The following is a 22,222-nucleotide window of genomic DNA, read 5'->3' on the forward strand; positions in this document are numbered from 1 at the left end:
ATATATATATATTTTAATTGAAATGAGATCTTGCTATGTTGCCCAGGCTGGTTTTGAACTCCTGGACTCAAGCGGTCCTCCTACCTCAGCCTCCCAACGTGCTGGGATTACAGGCATGAGCCACTGCACCTGGCCCATTTATTCAAATTTAAAAGTATACTTTTGCGGGCCAGACACAGGTCTGAGGTCGGGTGTTCGAGACCAGCCTGGCCAACATGGTGAAACCCCGTCTCTACCAAAAATACAAAAAATTAGCTAGGTGTGGTGGCATGCGCCGGTAGTCCCAGCTACTCAGGAGGCTTAGGCAGGAGAATCACTTAAACCCAGGTTGCAGTAAGTCAAGATTGTGGCACTATACTCCAGCCTGGGTGACAGAGTGAGACTCCATCTCAAATAAAAAATAAAACCGAAGTATACTTTTGCCATTTTCTCTAGCACCTTTGGCTTTCCTTTGATTTGATAGACCTCAACTTCTCTGTAGATTAGTTTTGTGTTCACTTAAAGGCGTTTTTTTCCTTTTCAGCTGAAAGTGGAATCATCCATGTGTCTTCTATTTTATATCATTTCCCAACACTAGCCTTATATAGGAGGCTTTTGGTAAAATATATACTTTTTTTTTTTTTTTGAGACAGAGTCTCACTCTGTCGCCCAGGCTGGAGTGCAGTGGCACGATCTCAGCTCAGTGCAGCCTCTGCCCCCCGAGTAGCTGGGATTACAGGTGCCCACCACCGCACCCGGCTAATTTTTGTAATGTTAGTAGAGACGGGTTGTGCTGGAATTACAGATGTGAGCCACTGCACCTGGCTTTTTTTTTTTTTTTTTTTTTAAGTTAAGGTATTTCCTGGATATTTTCTAGAACCAACTTGAAGTTGCTTTTTATGAAAAATGAACAGTTTGGAGTGATCTGTGTTTGAAAAGAGCTATGAATGTTTTGGTTAGTGTTGACTACTATAAAACAATATTTCATTGTTGAAATAATTTCTTTTGAAACCAGAGTAAATATTATCAGTGTCACTAACAAGGGACTACTGCACTCCTTCGACCTCCCAAAGGCAGTTTGCCTTGAATTCTCACCCAAAAATACTGTCCTGGCAACGTGGCAGCCTTATACTAGTAAGTATTTTCTCAGCATAAAAATACTCTGACAGGATCAATTACGTTTAGTCGGGGGAAAAAGTTACAAAGTTTATAACCTCATAAGAAAGTAATATGTCTTTACGATAGTAGTGTTTGTGAATATTTATGATCAACAGTGAATCTTGTACTCTCCAAATAAAGAATGTATTGAAAGTAATTTCAAGGTATATGGTAAGTTAGTGTAAAGAGCCCGTATGAGCTAAAGGAAAAGAAAAAGCTCAAGGGAAAATTCAGAAAGTAAATGACTGCTGGATAGAGATTTCTGAAGATTAAGAATAATAATGACTTTGAAAATCAAGACATTTTAAATAATTATTACGTGAAAGGAAGTACAGTAGACAAAACATCTAAGGGATGTGTGTGGTATAACAGAGTAGAAAATGTTGTGCCATTTTCCAATATATTTAAAGGGATACCTAATGATAATATATTATATGAACATTTTATATAGCTGTGTTTCATGTAATAAAGTAGTTATAAGGGCTTATTTTAAGAAACATTTTCTAATAATGTTGATATGGTTGAATAAGTAAATGATAAAAAACCCAAGTCATTGGGTTACAAACATCCTGTGTTTTTGTTCTTTCAAGAGGCATGAACTCTAGTGAATCTTATTTTTCCAAGTGAATGAAAGAGATACTGAGAATCAATTTAGAATCATGAGTGGTTTATGTAACCTTTTTTTTTTTTTTTTTGGTAACACAGAGGCAAGCTTTCATGATTTAACCCATTTGATAGTAATCCATGTCAAACTTAATAAATAAGAAAATAATCTTTTACAAATGTTACAAGGCAATTACTGAAAAAAAAATTTTTTATTGCAGCTTCTAAAGATGGCACAGCTGGGATACCCAACCTACAACTTTATGATGTGAAAACTGGGACATGTTTGAAATCTTTCATCCAGAAAAAAACGCAAAATTGGTAAATAAATGGTTTAAAATACTAATTTTTTACATAGTATTTTTAATGTAATCACTGTATAATATGTTTTCCTGGTATTGATTTAAAAAAATAACTTATCAGACAAAATCTACATTTTAAGGATTTTGTATGTAGGAATGTAATAGAGCAAAACTTGATCTTTCTTTCCTTTAGTATTAAGTGGAAAGGAACAATATTTCTTTTTTTTTTTGAGACGGAGGCTCGCTCTGTCACCCAGGCTGGAGTGCAGTGACGTGATCTTGGCTCACTGCAACCTCCGCCTCCTAGGTTCAAGCAATTTCACTGGCCTCAGCCTCCCAAGTAGCTGGGACTACAGGCACATGCCACCATGCCAGGCTAATTTTTGCATTTTTAGTAGAGACGGGGTTTCATCATGTTGTCCAGGCTGGTCTTGGAACTCCTGACCTTAGGTGATGCACTTTGGGAGGCCTAGGCCTCCCAAAGTGCTGGAATTACAGGTGTGAGCCACCGTGCCCAGACTTTTCTATTAACATATATTGACTAAAACTATTAGTAACTGACTTGATATCATTTTTATAAGTGTTTATAAGTGTTTTTCCTTTTTTTTTTTTTCTTTTTTTGAGACGGAGTCTCACTCTGTCGCCCAGGCTGGAGTGCAGTGACCGGATCTCAGCTCACTGCAAGCTCCGCCTCCCGGGTTTACGCCATTCTCCTGCCTCAGCCTCCCAAGTAGCTGGGACTACAGGCGCCCGCCACCTTGCCCGGCTAGTTTTTTTTATTTTTTAGTAGAGACGGGGTTTCACCGTGTTAGCCAGGATGGTCTCGATCTCCTGACTTTGTGATCCGCCCATCTCGGCCTCCCAAAGTGCTGGGATTACAGGCTTGAGCCACTGCGCCCGGCCGTGTTTTTCCTTAAATAGTAACCAGTATCATAAATTACTTTAACATGTTAATGTGATGTTACATTCCGTCTGAATATTTTTTATACTCTTTTTTTTTTTTTTTTTTTACATAGGTGTCCATCCTGGTCAGAAGATGAAACCCTTTGTGCCCGCAGTGTTAACAATGAAGTTCACTTCTTTGAAAACAACAATTTTAGTATGGAAAGATACATGACATAATTTTATTACTTACTGTAATCGTATACAGTTTTCATGAACTTTTATGACACCATAGGGTTCTCCTAAATACTGTTAATTTATTAATCAATAATTGCGATTACATTCATTTTCATAATTTTTTATAAGTCTGAATTCAGTGAAAATCTATAACACAAAGGTTTTCTTTTACAGTAACTTTTTATTATCTGATAATTGCTATTAAGACATTTGAATATCTTTTCCTGAATGTAATTGCTATTGAAATTCTGTGACACAAATTTTTTAGATATTTTATACTGTAGAATTTTAAACATAAAACTTCAGACACCTAGTCCTAACATCAGCTTATGGCCAGTCTTATCTCATCCATGCATCTCTCCAGCTACCATCTCTCTTACTAAGTGAAAGCAAATCCCAGACATGGTATAATTTTATATACTTGTTAAATATATAATTGTAAATATTTCAGGGTAGATTTCTGAAGATTGGGGCCTTTCATTTTTTAAACTTAGCCACAAAACCATTATCACAAATTATTAAATATGTGTTCAAATTTCTACTACTTGCAAATGTTACAATTTTTTTAAAACTCAGGATCCAAATAAGGTACTGCACATTGTGGTTGGTTGATACATCTTTTATGTTTCTTTTGGTCCTATAAGTTCCCACACCATCTGTTTTTTTTTTTATTCTTCATAATTTATTGTTTAAGAAACAAGGTTATTTGTCTTGCGTATTTTCCCATAGTTTGAATTTTGCTTTTGTATCCCATGGTATAATTTAACATGTTCATCTGTCCCCTATAAATTGCCAGTTAACTCTATAGAGTTGGTCAGCTTCAGGTTCTTTTTTAAATGAGTAAGGGTAAGACTACATTATAAGGTGATGTTCACTTCTTTTATCAAGAAGCACATAATGTCTGGTTGTCTTTAATTTTGTAGGGTTAGCTGACAATGTTTCATGCCTAGATGCATTATTTCATCAGTGGTAGCAAATTGTTGATATTCTGGTGTTTTCTCTCTCCCTTATTTTTCAGCTGTACTGCTTCTATAAAGAAAAATTTCCCCTTCTACTATTTGGTTACCTAGTGCTGCATTTATATAGAAAAGGCAGGATAAATATTCTTGCTTTTATCAGTTTTAATATAATGTATTCTATTTCTAGCAACCTTCATTGTAACCAATTAGCTTTTTCCCCATTCTTGTTTTTTGAGAGTGGGCCTCATTCTTTTGTCCAAGCTGAGCGCAATCATGGCTAGCTGCAACCTCGGCTTCCTGGGCTCAAGCAATTCTCCTGTCTCAGCCTCCCAAGTAGCTGGGACTACAGGCTTGCACCACCACGCCCGGCTAATTTTTTATTATTTGTAGAAACAGGATCTCACTGTGTTGCCCAGGCTGTTTTTTAGTTCCATTCTTTTTTTGTTTTGTTTTGTTTGAGAAGGAGTTTCACTCTTGTTGCCCAGGCTAGAGTACAAAGGTGCGATCTCGGCTCACTGCAACCTCTGCCTCCCAGGTTCAAGTGATTCTCCTGCCTCAGCCTCCTGAATAGCTGAGATTACAGGCATGTGCCACCACGCCCAGCTAATTTTATATTTTTAGTAGAGATGGGATTTCGCCATGTTGGTCAGACTGGTCTCGAACTCCCGATCTCAGGTGATCCACCTGCCTGAGCCTCCCAAAGTACTGGGATTACATGCATGAGCCACCGTTCTTAATGTGGATTGAAAATATATGTGTTTCAGTCCATTGTAGTTATTTTTCTTATTGATGCTCAAATTGTCTCATCATTGACCAATTAGTCTTTAGTGACTTCTTTGCTATATGGTAAGAAAAGTCATTCTAGGATTAATTTGTACATTTCTAACCATTACACCTAGAACTGGCTAATTTTTCAGGAAACCCTATCTCCTTTTTGGTGTGCTACTTTTGAATAGCTATTGATCTCTGAAATTGAACAAATAGAAGTATTAGCTCTTGATCTCAGTAAAGGAAACATTAAAAGGAAATGGGGTTTCTTGAAAAATTGGCTGAGTCTAGCAAAAAAAATTGTATTTAGGTTCTAGGGATTCTTATTTGCTGTTGCATTGGTCATTGTTTCTAGGCATTTTTTTCTATTTAAAAAATGTAGCAATCATAGTTTTTTTTAAATTAAAGTTTTATGCTTATAGTTTTATTTAAATTAAAGACTACAAGGTTTTTATTTAACTTCTTCTATCTTATTTGTATTGCCTTTTTTTACCACCAAGAATCTTGTTTCTCTGGAATACCAGGGATGATAATTTGAGAATATGACATTCACATAAGCGTTCATTTGGTTTGTTCCACATTATCCACAGGGTATTCTTAGAATCTTAATACCAAAAAGTGACACTATTACTGAAAATAATTTTTTAAAAAGAGTTTGCAGTTATTTTTGTCTTTAGAGCGTCCCATTACTGATTGTACAGTTTTGAGTATATCATAGTTAGAATAGGAATTGGTAACTTTGTTCACACATACCAAAGATGGCATGTAGGCTGATTTTGAGCAGTATCCAATCAGTATAATTATGCCTTTCATTTTCCTGTGTTTGAGGCACACTGGCACCTCGCTGTTTCTGGGTTAACTTGCTTTCTTGTCTTTTTTTTTTTTTTTTTTTTTTTTTGAGACGGAGTCTCACGCTGTCGCCCAGGCTGGAGTGCAGTGGCCGGACCTCAGCTCACTGCAAGCTCCGCCTCCCAGGTTTACGCCCTACTCCTGCCTCAGCCTCCCAAGTAGCTGGGACCACAGGCGCCTGCCACCTCGCCCGGCTAGTTTTTTGTATTTTTTAGTAGAGACGGGGTTTCACCGTGTTAGCCAGGATGGTCTCGATCTCCTGACCTCGTGATCCGCCCATCTTGGCCTCCCAAAGTGCTGGGATTAAGGGCTTGAGCCACCGCGCCCGGCTGCTTTCTTGTCTTATTCGCCTCTTTGTGAGCATGCCAAATGAAGAGGGATCACCACTTTGACAGTTTGGTGTGCTGCGTTTGAAAAGCCATTGATCTCTGAAATCAAACAAAGAAAGTATAGTAGCTCTTGATCTAATTAACTAGGGTAGCAGTTTTATTAATAATAGCATGGTTTGGACTGCCTAGAATAGAGTAAGCTCTTAATATCAGCCATTGTTACTATGGTTGTGATCATCATTATCATGCACCTGTTTATCACATTAAGTTACAGAATTTCCATATCCACATTCTGCAGTAGCAGGCCAAGGTTGATCTTTTCCTTCTAATAGGCTCTAAGACCACTTTATTTTAGCGATTGAAAAGAGGATAACTGACATTTATCAAATACCTACCATGTGCCTGGCACTGTTCTCTTAAAACCAATTACTGAGAGTTGGGTGGTATAATTCCATTACTTGCCTAAGCTCACACTGCAAGTAAATGACTGAGTAGAAATTAAAGCCTACATTTGTCTTGCTACCCCATGCTTTTTCCACTGTGTTACTATGTGTCACCAGCAGGAGACTACAGTGAGTACTATTAGTGTGTAGTTATAGTAATCCTTTATAATGTATTCAGAGTTTAACATGTTCCTTTTAGCCTGTCTCATCAATCTGATTTAATTTACTCTTTTTTTAGACACAATTGCAAATAAATTGCATTTGCAAAAAATTAATGATTTTGTATTATCACCTGGACCCCAACCATACAAGGTAATTGCTGTTTTTGTTTAAGTGGAATATTATGTGTTTAAACCTTTTCCTAGTTTTTTGTGACTGTACAAACATGTCCATCTCAGTTTTTATTCTCAAAAAATTAAATAATGATTTATGTGTGTATCTTAGGTGGCTGTCTATGTTCCAGGAAGTAAAGGTGCACCTTCATTTGTTAGATTATATCAGTACCCCAACTTTGCTGGACCTCATGCAGCTTTAGCTAATAAAAGTTTCTTTAAGGCAGATAAAGTTACAATGCTGTGGAATAAAAAAGGTATGCTAAGTATATTTTATCCCTCCTTTTGTTTACCAGTTGTTAATATAGGCTATATTCCTATGCATGTAACAGAAGAATCAATGCCCATGTAATTTGTGTTTTAAGTCTAATTAAAGTTTTTACTGTTATAGCTACTGCTGTGTTGGTAATAGCTAGCACAGATGTTGACAAGACAGGAGCTTCCTACTATGGAGAGCAAACTCTGCACTATATTGCAACAAATGGAGAAAGTGCTGTAGTGCAATTACGTGAGTATTCCAGCACTCTTCCTTTGATTAGAAACAATGGTAGTAAAAATACTATGCCATAAAGATGATATAATCTAAATTCTTGATCAAAAGATAGAATTCAAATACCTTAATAACCTTTAAGATAAAATTCTTCTTAATTAAGAAACTTAAAATCATCCTCAAACATACCTTATTTTGGCAGAATACATTAGTTATTTGAGTTACGCCAGCGTTTTAGAAGTAAACTTCCTGAGTGAGGTAATTCCGTTGTAGTAGCTCTTTTGGAGCTTACTTAGATAATTATGACAGCAAATTGCTTAATACTATATTTAGAATTGTTAGTAATATCCAAGAGGCCAGGCATGGTGGCTCATGTCTATAATTCCAACACATTTTCGGAGGCTGAGATGGGAAGATCATTTGAGCCCAGGAGTTCAAGACCAGCCTGATCAACATAGTGAGACCCCGCCTCTGCAAAAAATGGAAAAACTTAGCCAGGCATGGTGGCATATGGCTGTAGTCCCAGCTCCTCAGGAGACTGAGGCAGGAGGATCACTTGAGCCCAGAAGTTCAAGGCTGCAGTGAGCTGTGATCGTGTCACTGTACTTAAGCCTGGGTGAAAGAGCGAGACCCCGTCTCAAAATAATAATATCCAAGAATGTTACCACTTCATCGGTTGTTTTAATGAACTAAAACTTAAAATAATAGTTTTAAAATACTGACAGCTTCCTAATTTTCTCGTTTTGAATTGAACTTGTGTAAGTAGGGTAATCTACCTTTTAAAAAACTGTATTTCCATTGAAGTCAAAGAAGAAACAAGGATGGCTCCCCTTTTCACTTTATTTTAATAACATTCTGAAATACCTAGTCACTATAACTAATCAGCAGAAGTAGAATATATACAGTTTTGAAAGAAAACAAAATCATCTCTGCTCATGTAGATGAAGTCACACTATAACCAACAGCTACTTTAAAAAAATAAAAGATTCCATATATAGCAAAAAAATAATAAGAACAAATATATAGGGCCAATGGGAAGAAAACTTTAAAACTCTTCAGAGAGATAAACTATGGCCTTTACTAAGAAGAATTATTTTTGTAAAGATGTCATTTCTCTGCTATCAATCTAAAACTAAATTTAAATGCTAACTGATTTTTTTTTTTTAACTAAATAAACTGGCTCTAAGGTTGGTGTTGAAAAATGAACACACAAGAATATTTTGGAAACTTGTGTAAAAGAAGAGCAGGGCAGGGGAAGTTATCTGGAGTTCTGACACTACCAGATATTAAAATGTACCCAGCACTTTGGGAGGATGAGGTGGGCGGATCATGAGGTCAGATCAAGACCATCCTGGCTAACATGGTGAAACCCCGTCTCTACTAAAAATACAAAATTTAGTTGGGTGTGGTGACACATGCCTGTAATGCTAGCTACTCGGGAGGCTGAGGCACGAGAATTGCTTGAACCCAGGAGTCAGAGGTTGCAGTGTGCCAGGATCGCACCACTGCACTCCAGCCTGGTGACAGAGCGAGACTCCGTCACAAAAAAAAAAGTAAGGCAATTATAATTAAGACAGTTTGGTTGTGGTATATGGATATACTGGTAAAACTGATAAATCAGTGGAAGAGAACAGAGTCCAGAAATAGATCCATACTTTTTTAGACATTAATATATGATAAAGTCAGCATTTGAATCAATGGAGGAGAAAATATTGATCATTTAATATATGGTTTGGGACAACTGGCTAGTCATTTGAAACAACAGGTTATTATCTTCTTCACCAAAATAAATTCTGGTTGGGTCAAAAACTTATACATAAGACTGCAGAGGAACTAGAAGAATATATGGGAGAATTTTTTTTCTAATCTTAAGAGTAGAAAAAAACTTTTTAAACAAGACAGAAGTACTAAGGGGGAAAATGATGAATTTGACCATAGAAGAATAATGGATTATTACAGTGAGAGAAGAAAAGCGTCCATAAATTAAACAAAATGAACAAGAAGTTGGGGAAAATATATTTTTTAAATAGCCAAGTGATGTGTTATGAGAAAGGGTAAATGTTCTTAATGTATCAAGTAAGCCAAGTAAAAGACCAATAATTAGAGAAAAATAAAATAGGCGTAGGATAGTAAAAATTAGTCCTCAGAGCCAGTGCGATGGCTCATGCATATAATCCCAACTATCTAGGAGCCTGAGGTGGGAGGATTGTATGAGCCCAGAAATTTGAGGCTGCAGCGAGCTGAGATCCCACATCTGTACTCCAGCCTTGGTGACAGAATGAGACCATCTCTTTAAAAAAAAAGAAAAAAAATCAGCCCTTAGAAAAAGAAATAAAATTACTTATATTAAAAGATGCTTAACTTACAATTAAAAAAATAGAAAACAAGATAGATATTTTCACTTAATAGGCTGATGAAGATAAAAATGTGAAACTACACAGTATGGTTGAAGTATAGTGAGGGGGAAGCCTGCATCATCAAAAACTGCTGATAGAGGCTAGGCACAGTGGCTCTTGCCTATAATCCCAGCACTTTGGGAGGCTGAGGCAGGTGGATCACCTGAAGTCGGGAGTTCACAACCAGCCTGACCAACATGGTGAAACCCCATCTCTGCTAAAAATACAAAATTAGTCCTGCGTGGTAGCTCATGCCTATAATCCCAGCTACTCAGGAAGCTGAGGCAGGCGAATCGTTTGAACCCTGGAGGCAGAGGTTGCGTTGAGCCGAGACCATGCCACTGCACTCCAGCCTGGGTGATGAGAGTGAAGCTCCATCTCAAAAACAAAAAAAAAAATTCTGAAAGGATATCCAAGAAATATAACATAGGGTTGCCTTTGTATAAAGTGACCTGTGTTTGTGGCTTTTTTTTTTTTTTTTTTTTGAGATGGCGTCTCGCTCTGTCGCCGAGGCTGGATTGCAGTGGCGCGATCTTGGCTCACTGCAACCTCTGCCTCCCAGGTTCAAGTGCTTCTCCTGCCTCAGCCTCCCGAGTAGCTGGGGTTACAGGTGCATGCCACCATGCCCCACTAATTTTTCTACTTTTAGTAATGATGGGGTTTCACCATGTTGGCCAGGCTGGTCTCAAACTCCTGACCTCAGGTGATCTGCCCACCTCGGCCTCCCAAAGTCCTGGGATTATAGGCGTGAGCCACTGCACCTGGCCTTTTGTGCCTTTTTAAAAAATATAGGGCACAGTGGCTCATGCCTATAATCCTAGCACTTTGGAATGCCAAGGCAGGAGGATCCCTTGAGCCCAGGAAGTCGAGGCAGCAGTGAGCTGTGATCATGCCACTACACTCCAGCCTGGGCCACAAAGTAAGATTCCATTTCTATAAATAAATAAATAAATAAATAAAATAGTTTGTATTTTGATTACCATCTGCATTTATTACCCTTTCCAAAAAAAAGTTTATTAATAGTAACTATTACTATAAGGCCATATTACCAAAATGTTTAAAAGAAATTAAGATTCAGTAGGGGTTCTTAAATATAAATTTATGATTATACATTAATCGCCCTAGTATATAATATGAGTATTTTAATGTTAACATTAAATTTTAATGTTTAATGTTAACATTAAATTTTAATGTTAACATTTATCTGTTTGATGTGTTCTGAGTACTATATGATGGTAACTTTTGCTAACAAATATTTATATAGTTCTTTATTGCTAATTTGGGCTTTATATTCTTTTTCTAGCAAAAAATGGCCCCATTTATGATGTAGTTTGGAATTCTAGTTCTACTGAATTTTGTGCTGTATATGGTTTTATGCCTGCCAAAGCAACAATTTTCAACTTGAAATGTGATCCTGTATTTGACTTTGGAACTGGTCCTCGTAATGCAGCCTACTATAGCCCTCATGGACATATATTAGTATTAGCTGGATTTGGAAATCTGAGAGGACAAATGGAAGTGTGGGATGTGAAAAACTACAAACTTATTTCTAAACCAGTGGCTTCTGATTCTACATATTTTGCTTGGTGCCCGGATGGTGAGCATATTTTAACAGCTACATGTGCTCCCAGGTTACGGGTTAATAATGGATACAGAATTTGGCATTATACTGGCTCTATCTTGCACAAGTATGATGTGCCATCAAATGCAGAATTATGGCAGGTTTCTTGGCAGCCATTTTTGGATGGAATATTTCCAGCAAAAACAATAACTTACCAAGCAGTTCCAAGTGAAGTACCCAATGAGGAACCTAAAGTTGCAACAGCTTATAGACCCCCAGCTTTAAGAAATAAACCAATCACCAATTCCAAATTGGTAAGTAAAGTTTTACTACTTTTATAGAAAAAAGTTTATTTTGGGCTTGGAGTGGTGGTTCACATCTGTAATGCCGGCACTTTGGGAGGCCGAGGCGGGAGGATCACTTGAGGTCAGAAGTTTGAGACCAGACTGGCCAACATGTTGAAACCCCGTCTCTACTAAAAATAACAAAAATTAGCTGGGCATGGTGGCGCATGCCTGTAGTCCCAGCTCCTCAGGAAGCTGAGGCAGGAGAATCGCTTGAACCCTGGAGGCGGAGGTTGTGAACCGATATCACACCACTGCACTCCATCCAGCCTGAGCAACAGAGCGAGACTCTGTCTCAAAAAAAAAAAAACAACCACCACCACCTTTCTCTTGGACTGGACAAAATGTGTCAGTGGTCTGAAACTTCTTAATTTCCATCAAAATGTTTACTATTTAAACAGTATCAGTATCATTTTATTTATGTAAAATTATATAAAAACACATGGTATTTATTTGTATTTATCATATTTATTTAGATTTAAAAAGAAAATATATAGTGGACTTTGGATTTGTCCTATTTCTGTATTGGAATTTTCCTTACCTCAGATGAAAACAAAAGTTACTCCAACCCATCCTGCTTTCTTTATCTGTGCATGATGGCACAATTCTTTGATCCATAAAACTAGTAGGTTTATTTTGGTGATGGGGAGAAATTGATACAGAAAATAATACTTTGAAAATGGTGATGAAATTACGTAAGAACTTAAAATCAGGATTTTTGTTTGTTTTGTTTTTGAGACAGAGTCTCACTCTGTCACCTAGGCTGGAGTGCGGTGGCACTATCTCTGCTCACTGCAACCTTTGCCTCCTGGGTTCAAGCAATTCCCCTGCCTCAGCCTTTTGAGTAGCTGGGATTACAGGTGCTTGCCACCACGTCCAGCTAATTTTATTTTTAGTAGAGACGGGGTTTTGCTCTGTTGGCCAGGCTGGTCTGGAACTCCCAACCTTAGGTGATCCACCCACGTTGGCCTCCCAAAGTGCTGGAATTACAGACATGAGCCACTGTACCCGGCCGGGATTTTTTTTTTAACATTCAGGATTTCTATTAAATTGTTGCTTTTTTGGAGGCCGAGCGCGGTGGCTCAAGCCTGTAATCCCGGCACTTTGGGAGGCTGAGACGGGCAGATCACGAGGTCAGGAGATCAAGACCATCCTGGCTAACCCGGTGAAACCCCGTCTCTACTAAAAAAAAAATACAAAAAACTAGGCGGGCGAGGTGGCGGGCGCCTGTAGTCCCAGCTACTCGGGAGGCTGAGGCAGGAGAATGGCGTAAACCTGGGAGGCGGAGCTTGCAGTGAGCTGAGATCTGGCCACTGCACTCCAGCCTGGGCAACAGAGCGAGACTCCGTCTCAAAAGAAGAAGAAGAAAAAAAAATTGTTGCTTTTTTATGTGGCATGATGATTGTATGGTCCTGTCAAATCATTTTAGTTGAAGTAGCTATATGCCCAGTAATTAGAAATTTTTACATGTATCTAATTCCAGAAATGAGCTAAATTACAAAGAAAATACTGCCAAGAAATTACTAGAAACAAAGACAGCATGGTAGATAACTTTACAAAGGAGGAGGGTTACACAGCAGTAGGGGAAAAAAGGTGTTGGGTTATTCCCCCACAGAAAAAAAAATTTTATAAGTACAAATTTATATATAAATTATACTTAGAGAATATTTATTAGCTTTCCAAAAAACCTTCACCTTTTAAAGTGTGTTCGTTGGTCTGGCGCAGAGGTTTCCATCTGTAATCTCAGCACTTTGGGAGACCGAGGCGGATGGATCACCTGAGCTTAGGAGTTTGAGACCAGCCAGGGCAACATGGCAAGGCCCCGTCACTACTAAAAATCTTTAAAAAATAGTTGGGCATGGTGGTGTCTGCCTGTGGTCCCAGCAACTCGGGGGGGTTGAGGTGGGAAAATCACTTGAGCTCTGGAGGAGAAGGTTGCAATGAGCTGAGAAATTAAAATGTGTTCATCAAAAACAGTCCCATAATAACTGATATAACTGAATAAACAAAGTTTCTTAATAAGAACGAAATTATGCGTAATGAGCACATAGTACCAAAACCAGAAAAAACTCATGATTTATAGTAGTTGTGTGGATTTTTTCGTCTCAAGTGAAAGGCTCTCAGTGGCTTACATGATGCTCATAAGTGTGGAAGAGACTTGTAACTTACCTTTTCTTCTTGCATCATTTTTAATCAAGGTTCTCCTGAGCAGAAACTTTTTAGCCAAAGCAAACTATTACAGAAGAGCCCGCTATTGAAAGGATTTTCATATTATGTATAAAACAAATGTTCAGCAAATATTGTATAACTTAAGTAGCATTTTATGCAACATGGGTAAACATGAAATGAAAAAGCGTTGCACTCTGAATGTGTCTGCTGTTCTACAAATGTGGGTTCTCATAATATTCAGTTTGTTTCAAGTAGAATATGAACATGCCCAGAACTTTGATAACCTGAAATAGTTGATGCATTTGCTAAGATAAAGTCACTCTATGGTTTCTTATGTATTATTCTGCATCTTAAGTGTTTGAGCTCTGCTCATTTCCACATAGGACTTATAAGTAAAATGCAGATCTGAGACCTAGTACTCATGAAACTTCATGGAGAGCTGATACTTTTGATGTGCTGAGGTATGATAGAGTCTAAGAGTTAACATTAAAATAATAGCAATACAGATAGAAATCAGTAAGTACATGAATCTGATAGGGAGTTGTAGTGCCATCACTTGTACTGTATGTTGTCTAAAACTATTCTGGAGATACATTGAACCTATACTTCACTATATTTTCTATTGTGGAATATAGTTGTTACATGGTTACATAAATATCTGATGTTGGAAATTATTATCTTCATTGTGTAATCTGACAAACCATGTACTTTTTTTTTTTTGGCCTCTTCATTATGTCAGTCCCAGATTTATAATTATCTAGTTAATTATTCCTTTCTGTTTCACTTATTTTCTTATAATCTATTCTTGGTTTTCATTTGCTTTTATTTTAATCTTCTAATCTTTGATTTTACAAGTGAAGATCTAGCAAGTAATTCTTTGTGTGAAGAAAATAAGCGAGGCAACTGGATTTCTGTTGACAGTAGTTAGAACCAAAAAGGCCTCAGAAGAAGCTGTTGTTGGTATCTAGTTTTCATAAGACTCATGTGTCTGTAGTAGTGCTAAGAAAAAATCTGTTTGAACAAAACTAAAGTGAATTTTGCAAGCTCTGATATGATTGAAAGATATAGCAACTAATAGGAAGATCCTGATTAAATCCATCCTGACAGTTGGAGTGTGCCACTACCAATGAGTTTTGAAATACTCTTTGCTAATGATCTTAAATTTGATAAAATAAGTTTATCCTATATTAGCAGAAGTGTATAATTTGTTGTTGTAGGTGTTTACAACATGGACTCCATTTCAAAATTATTTTACATTTTCCATAGCATGAAGAGGAACCACCTCAGAATATGAAATCACAATCAGGAAATGATAAGCCATTATCAAAAACAGCTCTTAAAAATCAAAGGAAGCATGAAGCTAAGAAAGCCGCAAAGCAGGTATTTGGGGCACTAATTTCCTCATAACAAAACAAACAAATAGTTATGGCCTGGCGCAGTCGCTCACACCTGTAATCCCAGCACTTTGGGAGGCTGAGGCGGGTGGATCATTTGAGGTTAGGAGTTCAAGACCAGACTGGCCAACGTGGTGAAACCCTGTCTCTACTAAAAATTCAAAAATTAGTTGGGCATGGCTTATAATCTCAGCTACTCAGGAGGCTGAGGCAGGAGAATTGCTTGAACCTGGGAGTGGAGGTTGCAGTGACCAGTGATCGCATCACTGTACTCTAGCCCTTCCAGCCTGGGCGACAGAGCAAGACTCCATCTCCAAAAAAAAAAGGCAGTTAAGTTAGCGCTAAGCCTTAAAATTTAAAGAATTGTGGTCCTAAATACTTGACTGTGGCCAAGTGTGGTGGCTCATTGCCTGTAACCCAGCATTTTGGGAGGCCAACGTGGGAGAATTGCTTGAGCCCAGGAGTTCAAGACCAGCCTGGGCAACATAGTGAGACCCCTGTCTCTACAAAAAATTTTTTGCTGGGCATGATGGCATGTACCCCATAGTCCCAGCTACTTGGGAAGCTGAGATGGTAGGATCACTTGAGCTTGGGAGGTTGAGGCTGCAGTGAGCTGTGATTGTACCACTCCAGCCTGAATGACAGAGCAAGATCATGACTCGAAAAAAGAAAACACAAAAAACCTTGGCTCTTACGTTATAAAATGTAGTTGTAGTTAGACTTAAATAGGCAGAATATCTTTCGTTTGTGTTTGCCTATGAATTTCTAAGTAATCCTGTCTATATTATGGGTGACAAAAGAAACGGAACCTGACATCATAACCTGGGACACTAATAGTATTACGTAGCATGTTACTTGCTGTAGACCCTTTTGGTGGCACTTGTGTAAAGTGGTGTAGTTTGCTTTCCTTGAAGCATATATTTACTAAGAGAAGCTGGAAATTACATGACTAGAAAGCCATTTGGGCACTCAGTATTATAGTACTATATGAAATTATTTAACTGGGAATCAAAATACCAGAAGTACCCAAATAATGGGATATTTCCAGAATATTTTTTATTTAATGTAGTTGAAAAGCCACACCAGTATAAATAATTGCAAATTGTGATATTGTATAGCTCATGGTGACAGTGTGATCAGCTGGGCTGGGGATGTCTGGTTAGTGAAGTTATGGTGATCACATTTTTGCAATTCAGGCAGAGTACATATCTCAATCCATTCAGGCTGCTACCTTAGACTGGATAATTTATAAACAAATTTATTGCTCACAGTTCAAAGCTGGGGTGCTGGCAGATTTGGTATCTGGTGAGAACCCGTTCCTCATAGATGGCACCTTCTTTCTGTGTGTCCTCCCATGGTGGAAGGGGCAGTGGAGCTCTTGCTGGTCTCTTTTATAAAGCTACTCCTCATGACTTAATCATTTTCCAAATGCACCACCTTTTAATACTATCACATTGGGTATTAGGTCCCAAACTATGAATTTTGGGGAAACACCAATATGTCAGACCGTAGCAGTGGGGTAGGGTTTTCGTTTTTTTTGTTTTTGTTTTTGTTTTGAGACACTCTCTGTCTCACTCTGTTATCCAGGCTGGAGTGCAGAGGCATGATCACAGCTCACTGCAACCCCAAACCCTTAGCTCAAGTAATCCTGCCTCAGCTTCCCAAGTAACTAGGACTATACATGTATACCACCATTCCCAACTAATTTTTTCATTTTTGTAAAGACAGGTTTTCGCTATGTTTTTCAGGCTGGAAATGGGGTAGGTTTTTTTGGTTTTGTTTTGTTTTGGGGTTTTTTTTGAGACCGAGTTTTGCCATGTTGCTGTAGTCTCAAATTCCTGAGCTCAAGCGGTCCATCCACCTTGGCCTTCCAAAGTGCTTGGATTACAGGCGTGAGCCACTGTGGCTGTCCTAGAAAGAGCAGATTTTTAACAGCTGATTGCTGTATCACCAGTACAGTCTTGCTGATAATTCTTGAATTTTGACAGGTCTAGGGTGGTTATGTGTTTTGGGAGGCAGTTACTATTTTAAGGTGTAGAATTGTCTTATGCAACCATATTCTGCTAAAATCTGGACTTTTAGAAAAACCATTCTGCTCATTTGTAGTTAATATATTTCATCCCCAGAAGTATCTTAATTGGTCAGCTTTAGGTTATTCCAAGTAAAAATGATCTGTTTCATGCATTTGATATTAGATTTGTATAAAAGCAAGTCTTGTCCCTTCATCAGTACAAGTAGGGACCTCTACTGGCCCTGGATATTACAACACATTAGTAGTATCCTTACAACTTGATAACGAAGATGCCCCTTTGAGTTTTAGGGCCTCTCTGAAACCCACTCAACTTAGAATTCTATTTTTATAAGCAAAGTTTCTTCCACTTTATCAAAAGATATTTTTAATATGACCACTGGTGATACTGAACAAAGATTCCTTTATAATTATTATATAAATAATTACTTATAATTACATGATTATAATTATTAATAATTATAACAACCGTTAATATACTAAATTACACTAACATTATATTTATTATATAAATATACAATTATATATTTGTATTTTATATAATTATTTTAATATTTCACATTAATATAATGAAATTATGATTATTATAAATAATGGTTATAACTCTCAGTTATAAATGTATAACTCTTTATGGCTCATGGTAATAGTGTGATCACCGTTGGGCATGGTGGCTCACACCTATAATCCCAGCACTTTGGGAGGCCGAGGCGGGTGGATCACCTGAGGTCAGAAGTTCAAGACCAGCCTGGTCAACATGGTGAAACCCCGCCTCTACTAAATATACAAAAATTAGCTGGGTGTGGTGGCGGATGCCTGTAATCCCAGCTACTCAGGAAGCTGAGGCAGGAGAATCGCTTGAACCCGGGAGGCAGAGGTTGCAGTGAGCCGAGATCGTGCCACTGCACTCCAGCCTGGCAACAAGAGCGAAACTTCGTTCCAAAAAAAAAATAGTATGATCACCTGGGCTGATCAGTTATAAATTTATAACTCTCAGTTACAAGTTTATACAAACTGTCGGGTTTTTTTTAAAAGAGCCAATACAGTCATCAAGCACCTACACATGTTTTTTTACTAAAGATGATACCAAATGTGATACCAGTAATCCCTCATTGCGGAGTTGCTTTTTGAGTTGTTTTTCCAGTAATAGCAAAGGTTTTCAACTTGCAAGATAAACTATTCAGTATGTATTTTGGGGACGACTGGCTGAAGTTAGTAAAAGTTATGGCTGTGTGATGGAACAAAGCTAAATGGCCCTTGACAGAATCTCACCTTATCCAGGCTTTCTTAGTCCTGACTCTGAAGTAAGTAGCCAAAGATAGAGAAAGAGAAGATGGAGAAGATAGAGAGTTCAAGGTGCAACTGCAAAACTAGCACTAATTTCTTTTTTCTTCTTCCCAAGTTCATGGATAGGTTTATTCTTACTGTAAATCTTAGCAAATCAGCATACAATATTTTTTATTCCTTATTAAGAACTTTCACCTTTTCACTTAAAGGAGCACTTTACAGCTTCTCTTTGGTGTATCCGAATTGCCGGCATCACTACCCTACACTTTGGGACCATTATTAAGTAAAGTAAGGGTTACTTAAACACAAGTACTGTTGATACTGTGACAGTCGATCTGATAACAAAGACAGCTACTAGTGAAAAATAGGTGGGGAGTGAATACACTGTGGATACACTGGATAAAAGAATGATTCTTGTCCTAGGCTGGATGCTAAGAGATTTCATCACACAGCTTAAAACTGATTAATTGTTTATTCCTGGCATTTTCCATGTAATATTTTTGGGCTGCAGTTGACCCTTGGTTACTGAAACCATGGTTAAGGGAGATGTACACAAAGGCCAGGGGCAAGAGTATACAGCACCTTAGCAGAAATAAAAGTGATTCAGAATCAGTAAGGAGGGACAAGAAAAGTTATCAGAGGTTTGATCATATTGGAAGCAATATAGCATCCCTTTAAGGGGAAAAAAGTTTTGTGGTACTTTGTTGCAGAGCTGAATTGATCTGATTATGAATTAATATCTGTAGGATTCTTATTCTTGTAGCATAATCCATTACATATACTTGATCATACATATTCTTTATAGTTTCGGAGAGAGCCTTGTAAGAGTGAAACTTGAAACACGTTAAATAGAAAAGCCCTCTCATATGTTCAAACCATCTACCTACTGGCACATCTCAGAATATCCAAAAGTTTGGAATGCTTGTTTGCTGGTACAGAAACCTCCTAGTTTACTCTGATAAGGTCATTTTATTTCTAATATGGGAGTATGTAGCATACTTCATGAGACCTTTAATTCAGATTTTTTATATAAAATGTGGATAAAATCACATACTTAGTTTCTGTATTTCATATACCAAAGCTATGTTGATTTAAATACTGTAATGTTTTTGGTTTTTTTAAATTGAATTTTAAAAAATATTTCCTGCAGGAAGCAAGAAGTGACAAGAGTCCAGATTTGGCACCTACTCCTGGCCCACAGAGCACACCACGAAACACTATCTCTCAGTCAATTTCTGGGGACCCTGAGATAGACAAAAAAATCAAGAACCTAAAGAAGGTGAGAGACTTAAATGAAAAATAGACGTGCATATTGAAAGGTATACATGAAAATTATATAAATAAGGTAGTACTTAGATGTCTAAAGACAGATATCTAAGAAGTTGGTATCAGCAGTTCTCGTTGTTTTCTCACTAGAAGCACTATCACTTAGAAATGGTATTGATTTTAGTTCTATTCACAAATGTCTGAAGACTCTTAGTACTTTGATTTTTGGAGTAATAAAATTCAGTGTGCATTAGCATAGAAATATACTGAACACTTCTTTTTTTTTTTTCAAACGGAGTCTCGCCCTGTCACCCAGGCTGGAGTGCAGTGGCACAACCTTGGCTCACTGCAAGCGCCGCCTCCCAGGTTCAAGTGATTCTCCTGCCTCAGTCTCCTGAGTAGCTGGGACTACAGGTGTGCGCCACCACACCCAGCTAATTTTTGTATTTTTAATAGAGACAGGGTTTCACCATGTTGGCCAGGCTGGCCTCGAACTCCTGACCTTACGTAATCCACCTGCCTTGGCCTCCCAAAGTGCTGGGATTACAGGCGTGAGCCTCCATGCCTGGCCACTGAACACTTTTATACTCAGTGTTTCATTAGAAACCTTGTGATAAGTAGGGGCAGATATTCTAGTTTTGAAGATCAAGAGACAGAGATGAAAAAGAAGTGTATTGACTTGTGATACTGCAGCCAGTGTGCTGGGGTGGCCCTGGGGATAAAACAAGCTGCTTCACAGCTGCATTATGAGGTTTCTCTTTCATTCTTTTTAATTGGGCAGGACTTTGGACCAACAGTCTTTCAGAATGCTCTCAGTGAGATTTCTCTCAAAGCCAGAAACATCACCCAGGTCCAATGGGGCATTGAAATGTGCCATTACTGATACGTTTACATATACACATACATACATGATAACATTAATTAAAAGCCTGAGAAAAATATTTTGCCAAATCTCATGTTTTTAACATTTACAATTTTGTATTTAACTTATCATTATTATTGTTATTATTATTATTATTTGAGACGGAGTCTCGCTCTGTCGCCCAGGTTGGAGTGCAGTGGCGTGATCTTGGCTCACTGCAAGCTCTGCCTCCCGGGTTCATGCCATTCTCCTACCTCAGCCTCCCGAGTAGTTGGGACTACAGGCGCCCGCCACCGTGCCTGGCTAATTTTTTGTATTTTTAGTAGAGATGGGGTTTCACCATGGGCTCGATCTCCTGACCTCGTGATCTGCCCGCCTTGGCCTCCCAAAGCATTTAACTTTAAAAATAGTGTATCCTAGCATTTTAACAGACCATTCTTGATACAAATGTAAGATTATTAATCTCCTTATTTGAGTTTCACATTCTTAATAAGGAAATTTGCATTTGAAGTGACTTCCTTCCACTTGACTCATATTTGATGTTTGCAGAAACTAAAAGCAATTGAACAACTGAAAGAACAAGCAGCAACTGGAAAACAGCTAGAAAAAAATCAGGTACTTTGTGCATTTTCATTTAGGCTTGTGGTGACCACCAGCCTTCCCCTTTTATTATAAACAAGTATTTAGTCAGGTAAAAGAGCACATAGATTTTAAAACTTATTTTGAAAACCATATGCCATATTCTTTTAACATTTTACTTTTAAATAGCTTTACTTTTAAATAGAGGATATATGGTTCATGTGAATGAAAAAGTCAATATTTCTAAGAGGCATACTATGCTATTACTATTGAAAATAATAGCAATTTGTTGTATTAGACAAATATAAGATTATTATCTCAAGTTGTACTGCCCTGTTTGCCTTTTCCCTCCTCCTTTCAACAATTTTAATCCCAAATATAGAATTGAAAATTTTTGGGGCCCAAAGGGATGCAATACAACAGTGTCTGTTCTTTTCACTCTTGATTCATACCAGATAACAAATTAGAATTTGTTTCTAACCTGTTTAAACATCTGTGTTTACTAGTGAACATAATAAATTGTCAGAAATATCATGTTTTTTTCTGTATTATTTTGGTTACATATCCACTAACTATTTCGTAATAACTTCATTGTTTTAAACTTTTCTAGTTGGAGAAAATTCAGAAAGAAACAGCCCTTCTCCAGGAGCTGAAAGATTTGGAATTGGGTATTTAAAGATTCACAGAAAGCAAGTTGATGACCAGAAATCAGTGCAAACACATCTTCTGTTAAACCCATTGGTATACACAGAATATTCCTGTTCCCACACTTAATGTCAATCTATAATTTTAACCATTTATCCAAGATTCTACATAAGTAAAATTATTTAATAATGTCTATTGAATTAATATTTATATCTTGCATCCTATATCATGTCAATATGTGATATAGAAAAGAGATACATGAATTTTTTAGCTAAGCGTGACAGATTGAAAGACAAGTGTCATTTTTTTTTTGTGGAGAGTGATATATACCATATAAATGAATAAAGACATTTTAAATTTAA

The 22,222-nt window shown here is 37.6% G+C and overlaps 1 protein-coding gene across 1 annotated transcript in view; it reads left to right on the top strand.

Annotated features, from left to right (window-relative positions):
* Positions 1–22,222, top strand: part of EIF2A (eukaryotic translation initiation factor 2A) — a 33,468-nt gene extending 11,246 nt beyond the window's left edge. Inside the window, exons 4-14 of the mRNA XM_017854921.1 lie at positions 995–1,113; positions 1,962–2,061; positions 3,059–3,141; positions 6,748–6,821; positions 6,954–7,098; positions 7,233–7,349; positions 11,031–11,602; positions 15,068–15,181; positions 19,659–19,787; positions 21,186–21,251; positions 21,826–22,222. Of these exons, the coding sequence (XP_017710410.1) occupies positions 995–1,113; positions 1,962–2,061; positions 3,059–3,141; positions 6,748–6,821; positions 6,954–7,098; positions 7,233–7,349; positions 11,031–11,602; positions 15,068–15,181; positions 19,659–19,787; positions 21,186–21,251; positions 21,826–21,891 (1,585 nt within the window). The 3' untranslated portion in view covers positions 21,892–22,222. The remainder of the gene's footprint in view (positions 1–994; positions 1,114–1,961; positions 2,062–3,058; positions 3,142–6,747; positions 6,822–6,953; positions 7,099–7,232; positions 7,350–11,030; positions 11,603–15,067; positions 15,182–19,658; positions 19,788–21,185; positions 21,252–21,825) is intronic.

This window comes from Rhinopithecus bieti, unplaced genomic scaffold (genome assembly GCF_001698545.2).
Source record: "Rhinopithecus bieti isolate Rb0 unplaced genomic scaffold, ASM169854v2 scaffold_36840, whole genome shotgun sequence".
NCBI classification, from domain to species: Eukaryota; Metazoa; Chordata; class Mammalia; order Primates; family Cercopithecidae; genus Rhinopithecus; species Rhinopithecus bieti.